The 9,354-nt window shown below is 33.2% G+C and overlaps 1 protein-coding gene and 1 long non-coding RNA gene across 3 annotated transcripts in view; one reads left to right on the forward strand and one right to left on the reverse strand.

Moving 5' to 3' along the window:
- Window positions 1-9,050, forward strand: part of LOC126859029 (elongator complex protein 3) — a 97,721-nt gene extending 88,671 nt beyond the window's left edge. Inside the window, exons 1-9 of one of the 2 annotated variants that reach the window (XM_050609918.1) lie at window positions 6,492-6,630; window positions 6,763-7,004; window positions 7,085-7,288; window positions 7,377-7,630; window positions 7,698-7,887; window positions 7,991-8,208; window positions 8,282-8,542; window positions 8,631-8,812; window positions 8,942-9,050. In XM_050609918.1, coding sequence (XP_050465875.1) covers window positions 6,612-6,630; window positions 6,763-7,004; window positions 7,085-7,288; window positions 7,377-7,630; window positions 7,698-7,887; window positions 7,991-8,208; window positions 8,282-8,542; window positions 8,631-8,812; window positions 8,942-9,018 — 1,647 coding nt within the window. In that variant the 5' untranslated portion in view covers window positions 6,492-6,611 and the 3' untranslated portion in view covers window positions 9,019-9,050. Of the gene's footprint in view, window positions 1-6,491; window positions 6,631-6,762; window positions 7,005-7,084; window positions 7,289-7,376; window positions 7,631-7,697; window positions 7,888-7,990; window positions 8,209-8,281; window positions 8,543-8,630; window positions 8,813-8,941 lie in introns of those variants that run through there. The other variant, XM_050609919.1, reaches the window with a different exon arrangement.
- On the reverse strand, window positions 2,822-6,094 carry LOC126859066 (uncharacterized). Its single transcript, XR_007688748.1, has 3 exons — window positions 5,913-6,094; window positions 3,209-3,387; window positions 2,822-2,965 (listed from the first exon to the last, which is right to left on the reverse strand). It is a non-coding gene; the product is annotated as an uncharacterized LOC126859066 (long non-coding RNA).
- Window positions 9,051-9,354: the final 304 nt, after the last annotated feature.

The raw sequence follows: 9,354 nt of genomic DNA on the forward strand, positions 1-9,354 counted from the left end.
GACGTAACTTAAGCTCCATCGAGCCGTGTAACCAAACGTTGCAAACCAAACGCACGCGCACGTGCATTATGGAGATTCGGCGAAAGCCCAATTTCCCCGTACAAATATGTCGGATAATCGTCGTAAAATTGATCGCGCGGATTCGTCGGGAAAGATTTCTCCGCGTTAACGAACGTCGAGCATGAAAATATCGATTCTAATCTCTCTCTTTCTTTCCCTCATTCCCTATCTTTCTCTCGCGGCTCTCCAGTGCCGGTCGGTGAAAATTTAATTAAATCACACACGTAATTTAACAGATCCAGCTGTCGCTAATAAACTCGGCGCAACAGAAGTGGCCTGGCCGAAAGTTATAATTACGCGAAATATGGTAAATTTAAATGAATATCGCGAGGGATGTATAGATAAACGGGGAGATTCCGGCGCGTAGATGCATTTCGTTACACGACTTTCATTTACATTCTGCTCTTTCGGAGAGCCGCACCGCGCTCTCATCTCCCTTTTCAGTGTATGCGCCATATGTATTAAAATTTGACGTCGGTAGGGGATTAAAGCTAAATCGCAAGCCCGGAAAATTGCCGGCCCTCGGACGAAATCTGATGCACACAGCGCGCGACAGTATCGTGACAGTTAGAAGAGCGTCATGATATCGCGAGCCAGAAAGGAGGAAGCTATAGATACGCGCGCATTGTTGCATAGAGCTGTGTGTCGTTCTGGACACTATTGCCGGACCACCATGCGCTTGGATGCATCGCAACGCAAAGCTACCGCGCGTTTATTTGGGTTGCGCGATATTTCTACGCGCGAGTAAAACTAGCGTAGCGTACCATTCTCCCATATGTATCCAAAAACAGAGTTGTAAAAAAAGATTTTATTAATTTTTATTTGTTATTTGTATCAACTTAAAATTGTAGAAAAATTTATTTTTTCAATTTATATCCATAATGAAGAATCGCATACAATCATGACACGAATCATTAAAATAAATAGTAATATTAATAGATAAAAATATCTCTAAATTCTTTGTAAAAACTATTTAGAAAATGAATTGATAACAAAATGATATATTTAATTGCTACTTAAATTTATAATAATATTAGAAAATAATTTTTTAATTGTATAATTAATTATTTTTCTCTTTTAATAATTTATATATATATATATATATATATATATATATATATATATATTTAATTATGCTTATATATTGTATATATTTATATTGTACATATTTTTTATCAACAATCTAATGAATGGAAATATTATACATCTATTCTAATTTTATTGTTATAGTATTCAAAGTAACGTCAATGCCAATTGATAAATATTTATATATGTACGGATTTGCTGCAACAATCGTCACGTGTTTAGAAATAGACCCATGACATTGGAAGAGGATCACAAGCTTCCGCCGTCAAAGGACCGAGAAAGCGCAGAATGGCCGGTAGTAAAGCAGGTCATGCAGTTAGGTTGAAGATCTTCGCTCTATAGGATCAGCGAAGGGCTTTATTCCATAGACCGTTCACCTGTCGTACGCCATGGACACTCACTCTCCAAGGAACGAAAATACGTGCGACATACGTGTGGACGCGTAAGAGAAAGAGAGGGAGAGAAAGAGAGAGAGAGAGAGAGAGAGAGATCCATAGAGCAGGATTATACGACAAAGAGGGTCTAACACTTATTGCGCACAATGCTTGACGAACATTAAGTTCGCCGTTGAGCGTTCCCGTTTCTATTGTCACCGCTGAATTCAGCGATAAACAAATACATCGAATGCTATTCAATTCCTGAATAGAGGATGATGATCACACAAAGCGCGCTTGCAGCAATTTCCCGCAAAATTTAAAAATTTTAAATAATTTAATAGCTTTACAAATGAACATATGCATACAAATAGATATGTATGTTTTTCAATACATAATCAATAATTTAAAATGTTATATATATATATATATATATATATATATATATATATATATATATATATATATATGTGATGAATCACGAAATATATATTTATTCAGCGCTATTAATTATATATTTTCAGGTGATTTATATCTTGAATTGACTTATATATTAAAATCAACTTATCATTTGAAGATTTCCGTTTTGCTGTTTATTCAAGTATTCTTACTGGAGCTTGCTTACATAATGAATTTATTCAGATTTCGTTTATTGAAGCAACAAAAGCTTTTTTGGAAATCAATATCTCGTTCTGCTATTAGTTTAACATGATTAAATTAAATATTAAAGTATTAAATTAAATATTTAATTAAATAATTTGTTTCAAATTAAATATTTAATTGAGCATAGTAAAGTACCTTGAGAAATGAAAAAATAAATTATAATGAAAGAATTTTTAATTTAATTCGATTTGTTTCTTGCAATTTCATCTGTCACTACTATATCAATATAATTATATTATATATATAATAATAATATAATTATATACCAATAATTTGCTTTCTTGCTAAGTGACGATAATCATTTAATATTTTATTAAGTCAAGTGACGGAAATAGAGAATAAAAGTAAGAAAAAAATCAATTCGACAATGCGATAGTTTCTATTTTAACTCGACAGGAGCTCATATTGCGCATAGTCCCGAGTCATCGCTAGAAAAAAAAAAAAAGATATATTACGAAGTCCGCGATAAAAGCTCACGCGACAGATTCGTTTAACGAAGTAGCAAGTCCTGCTCCTGCTTCCTGCCGATACATCCTGCTCGTCCAGATCGAAATTGAACGCAGTGACGCGAATTATTATAATCCCAGCCTACTGTACCATACAGCGACGGCGATAGCGGTAAGACCCGGGGGCGTTTTTCGCTCAGCTTGTATCGGGAAGTACGTAATATCGGGTCCCCGTCGTTCTCCCATTTACTACGTTGAATTTCTCTTCCAGGCTATCGTCCTCGGCTGCGCACGTACACGTCGATATATCGACGCTTGCCCGACGTCCAGACGAACCTTCGGGCGATGCAAAAAAAAAAAAATCCAGAATCGCCCGCGGAAATGTTCGCGTACGAAAATCCTATCTGTTCAATCGATACGCGAAAGATATAATCACCAAGAAAATTAGGGAGCCTAAAAGCCGGGAAAAAATCTGAAGAAATTCTTACCTTATCTAAAAGATATGTTATTGTATGTATTATAAAAATATGTTCTTCTTAATATCGTGTCAAGCTTTGATTTAAATAGAAATAAACTTACCTCTCTCTGCAGGACTTAAGAATGAGTGACAAACTCGTTGCAGCTGCACTGGCCGCGCATCTTTTCTTCAGCAGATGCACTCTCTCTTTCTCGTTCTTTCCGCAATCTTGGGTTGTCTCTCGCGCGTCGAATCGTAGATATGCTACGTACGCAAGCATAAATCTGACAGTCGTAGGAATCTATGAACAAAAGTGGAGCCACTTACATGCGCGTAAAGCAGAATTTATGAGAGACGCGGGAATATAAATGCGCGACGTATCATAAATTCCCGTCTTGGATGCCGGAATATGTACGAGAAAGATGAAAAGAAGAGGGGAGAAAAGAGAGCGGTGTAAAGGTGGCTGCATAAAGAAGTGCATAGGAATATGGAAGGAAATCTCTCCCTCACGATAGGCCCCAAAGGATTCTAATGATATTGTTCAGAGTTTTCAAAAGGGCTTCAAACTTTAAGTACACCTTAAGTACACAACTAAAAGCAGCTCTAGAACTTGTCCTTCTCTTTCTATGTTTCATAAATAATATATCTATTAATAAGCAATATCTATTAATAGCAATTTTTTATTAATAATATTCTTACTAATATGTATAAGATCATAATATATATAAAATCATGTCTTTTTATACATATATTTACTATATATTCAATTTATCGTATGCTTTTTCAAACCTCAAATTCTGCTTTAGAGATATTTCAGAACTCATTCAAATTAAATCTAAAATCGATTACAAATTTCCTTATCGCGCCGTTAAATGAGCAATTTTCTTCTCACGGCTTTCCATGGATCGTATAGAAAATCGAAAGCGTGAGAAGAGAGAGGAAGGAGAAGAAAGGGAAAGGGGAAGAGAATGAACACGAGGAGGGTGCATGAACTTAATCGCGACAGCAAGGACCCATCCTCGTCTTCGACCCCGTTCGATATCCTAACTACTTCGTTCGGTACGGCCTGGCCTCGATTTAGCCGACCGCGTGCTATGTAACGTCTCCCTCTTCTCGTCTGTTTAACTTATGACCTCCATCCTATCATCCCCGATGCCATTTGGATCGGCAACTTCGCGATGAGATGCATGAAAATTGAGCCGAGGCTTTAATAACACCGATAGCTGATAGTAGTCGCACCCCCGATCAAATGCGAAAAAAACCGTCAACTTCGACGTCTTAAGAAAGAAATCTATCCTATCTCTTCTAACCCTCGTATCCCCCTCCTTTCCTCTCCTTACCACGAGAAAAACGATCGCTGATGGAATCTATGAAAGTTGTTTATCTGTCTCTCTCTCGTCTGTCTTTTTTATGGGATCGCTTCTCCTTGTCAAACTTTTCTATGGATTTATATTTGTATTTCGTATCTCTTTTAATCTTATTAATACAACAATCTTAGATTCGAATAGCGTTTTCATTATCAGTAATTAAATTATCTACGCACTATTCGATATAAAATGCAAAGAAGGTACAAACTTCATTTTCGAATTAAAAACATAATTTTTATTAAAGTTTTCAAAGCAGAATCGCTTGATATTAATTGTTAATAAATTAATACTGTCTGTGCCTATACATATATATACATACACGACCGTGTAAGCTTCTCTTTTATCGAAGTGCGAATATGTAATAACCAATCTCTCAGAACCGCAATAATCGCGATGAAAATCAGAATTTCTCATTTCGCGGTCGCTTCGCCGCGCATCCGATTTAATTGGTCGATGTATGCGAGAAACGATTAAAATATCGTAAAACCGCCAAGCTGAAATACCGAATCTCACACAAAGACACACGCACACGTACATGCGTCTACTCGATTTTCCATAAGGTCGCTGCATTGGCTGAGAACGGAATTGCATCACGTAACCGCTCCCTTGATATTGCACCGCACACCCACGGATTCGATTAATTTTTTACGACGGTCCAATCAGCGGGACGGATGAAACCGCTTGAATTAACTGTTCTATTAGAAGCTTTCTGATGTGGATCTATCGTGGAAAGAACGATAATGTCTTACGATGAGTCCTTAACGATCTTAACGACCGCAAACTCTAACTCTGTTTATCATATTATTAAAATATTTCATATTAAATACATTGCAACAAAATATAATAAAAAATGTTTTAATGATAAAAGTTTTATTACTTTTATTATTTTATTACTAATGTATACGAATATAGATAAGATCGCTTCAGGAGATTTATATAACGCGGTAATAGAGAACAATCTTGAAGAAAAATAAATTTTAGAAGAACGTTTTGATGAAAAACAATTTTAATTTTATTGATATTTAATTTTCTAGTTACTAGTACAGTTTCTTTATATTTTCAATATTTTATTTTACTTTATGTTTTTAACATACTTATCAACAATATGCGAGGGAAAGTAATTTCAAAATAAAGTGTGCTAGATAAACGAATGCGTCTTCGAGTTAATGCATCTGTGTTTACGCTGATGCGATATAATTAACTTTAAATATCTTCATAAATAAACATAAATCATTGTTGGATTTAAAAATGACCGTTTAATGTTTAACCAAGATGACATATATTGGTATCATAAACGTTTTCTAAATATATTTAATGGTATTAGATAGGGAGAAGGGGAGGAGGGTAAAACGTTTATGTAACCAAAATACGCTATACCTGTTATTAGCAAATTGAGGTTGCATTTTAATTTTAGAAAAATGACCAGTTATTGCCTGCTTCAGAGACAGAATATACATACCGATTATGCTGGATTGCAATGGATGATTATGCTGGATGATTATGCTTGATGATGATATATTAAGATGAATTTGCGTAATTATTCTTGTAACACAGCACGGTAAAGTAAAGCGCGGAACATTCAGTTGGCGGGATCTATCCTGACGTCACGTGACTATCAGACTGCCTTCGACTCGTGTTCAGATGCGCGTCGTAGAGCGGTTTGAAAAGCCTATATATTTTCAATGTTTTAATGTTTCTTTTTATGTTAATGATATATAAAATGCACTAAATTTTTTATATATATAATAGATATATATATATTAATTTATTAAAAGACTACTTACTATTTCATTTTTGTGGATAGAGCTAGATATTTCCCGACGAAATATGTACGCTACTAAAAATTACACTATTACGCATGCGCGAAACAATCCGTCATTTGACATCACTGAATTTGTTCGAAAATGTGTCGTCCGAATCAGATAGTTTTTGAGTAACCAATCAGAATAAAAAAGTAATTTTTCTGATTGGTCAATCTAATGTTACTTTATCTAATAAATACATTTTCGAACACAAACCTATATTTCTACTTCTAACCAAAAAATATTGAACTCTCGTGCAACTTACATACAAAAGTTTTACGCATATAGAATAGAGAATAAATATAGTATTTATTTTTTAAATACATTTTCAATTAGTTTGCAAACGATTTGCAATCATGGTAAAAAAGCGAGCTGGTAAGTCTACAATATATCTATTGATATATGTATATATTATTTATATTAAAATTTATATCTCTCGAAATATTAATTACATTAGAACATAACACTGCATATCTAACATATATCAATCACAATATGCCTTTTCAGAGTTTACGCAAAGTAAAGAGGAACGTATGATGATAACAATCGGAGAGATTATACAAGACCTATTAAAGGCACATCACGAAAATAGAGATGTAGATTTAAACAAATTAAAAACACGAATTGCTTCAAAATATGGCTTGGATTCTTCTCCAAGATTGGTTGATATTATTGCAGCTGTGCCTAGTGATGCCAGACATATACTTGTACCAAAGTTGAAAGCGAAACCTATTAGGACTGCTAGTGGAGTCAGTATTTAATTTTTTACTATACACTGAATGTGATAATGAATATAATGTAGAACAAAAAAATAATCAAGTTATTATAGATTGCAGTTGTAGCCGTAATGTGCAAACCACATAGATGCCCACATATTAATATGACGGGTAATATTTGTGTTTATTGTCCTGGAGGACCAGATTCTGATTTTGAATATTCTACACAATCTTATACAGGATATGAACCCACATCAATGAGAGCAATACGTGCAAGATATAACCCTTTCTTACAAACCAGACATCGTATTGAACAAGTATGTTTTTCTATGATTTCTAACATAGATAAATTTTTATTTATTTAGTATTTCCAAAAACGTGATTTTTATGAATATATGTTTTTAGTTGAAGCAACTAGGGCATAGTGTTGATAAAGTTGAATTTATTGTTATGGGAGGTACTTTTATGTCCCTGCCAGATGATTATAGAGATTATTTTATAAGAAATTTACATGATGCATTATCTGGCCATGTAAGCAGTAATGTTGATGAAGCGGTCAAATATTCTGAATGTAGTCGCACAAAATGTATTGGCATCACTATTGAGACTCGACCTGATTATTGTCTCAAGAAGCATCTTTCAGATATGTTACGTTATGGGTATGTGTGCTTTTGATATAATATTTGAAACTCATAAATAATTTAATAAATTGAATTAATCTAATAGATGCACGCGTTTAGAGATTGGTGTTCAGTCCGTATATGAAGATGTAGCACGTGATACTAACAGAGGACATACAGTGCGTGCTGTATGTGAGAGTTTCCAGTTAGCCAAAGATGCTGGATTCAAAGTAATAGCTCACATGATGCCGGACTTACCGAATGTCGATTTCGAACGAGATGTTTATCAGTTTATTGTAAGTAATGTTTCTTTAATTTGTACACACATACACATACTAATATTAATTAGTTTTATATAATTATTTCCTATTATTTTTATACTGTCATACAAATTTGTAGGAATTTTTCAAAAATCCTGCATTTCGAGCAGATGGATTAAAAATTTATCCGACGCTTGTCATACGTGGAACTGGTTTGTATGAATTATGGAAAACTGGAAGATACAAAAGTTATGCGCCTAGTGTACTTATTGATCTTATAGCTCGTATTTTATCCTTAATACCACCGTGGACACGCGTTTATCGCGTACAGCGTGATATACCTATGCCATTAGTAAGGTAAATATAACAATGTGAATAATATATTTATGATAGATTATACATATATTCTTTTTTAATTAAAAAAAAATAGTTCTGGTGTAGAACATGGAAATTTACGTGAGCTAGCGTTAGCCAGAATGAAAGATTTAGGTACAGATTGCCGTGATGTTAGAACGCGAGAAGTAGGAATTCAAGAAATACATCATAAGGTGCAGCCCTATGAAGTTGAACTTATACGACGTGACTATGTTGCTAATGAAGGATGGGAAACGTTCCTATCATATGAAGATACTATGCAAGATATTCTAGTTGGTTTACTTCGATTGAGGAAATGCTCCGATAATACATTTAGGTATGATATTAAGTATATTCTAATATATCTTGAAAGATTACTTTTAGAATGTGAAATATATATAATTAAAATATATAATTTCTTATAGATCAGAATTGAAAGAAAAAACTTCTATAGTAAGAGAGCTTCATGTTTATGGCAGTGTAGTGCCTGTAAGTGCACGTGATCCCACAAAGTTTCAACACCAAGGATTTGGTACTCTGTTGATGGAGGAAGCTGAACGAATTGCAAAAGAGGAACATAAATCTCATAAAATTTCTGTAATTTCAGGTATATCATACATATTTAAAAAGTATTTCTTTTATATATTTTGCATATCTTTTTTTATGCATTCATTATTAAGTCATAAATTTCTAATTAAATATTTAGAAATTTATGATAACAAACTATTTTTTTCAGGTGTTGGCACGCGCAATTACTATAGAAAATTAGGTTATGAACTTGATGGCCCATATGTGTCTAAAATGCTTATATAATAAACTAATAAAATGGATTTTATTGTTTATAATCACAAGGTTATTGTATATATTTAATATGATTGTCTAAATCTTAAATCCAATTTATTGCAAAACAAGATTAACTTCTAGTATCCTTAATGAATCCTACAATGAAAATTGGAAGTGATACAAAATTTAATTTATAATATAAATACAAAGTAAGTAATATATAGGAATATTTTAATTTTTATACTTTGCCATTAATTTTATATTTAATTTCAATTTACAATTATATTTCGGATATACATATTGCAAGTGATGATATTCTTTATTTTTTTCTAATTATATTAATCTTATTATTTATTATATATATAT

This window comes from Cataglyphis hispanica, chromosome 2 (genome assembly GCF_021464435.1).
Source record: "Cataglyphis hispanica isolate Lineage 1 chromosome 2, ULB_Chis1_1.0, whole genome shotgun sequence".
In the NCBI taxonomy this organism is placed as follows: domain Eukaryota; kingdom Metazoa; phylum Arthropoda; class Insecta; order Hymenoptera; family Formicidae; genus Cataglyphis; species Cataglyphis hispanica.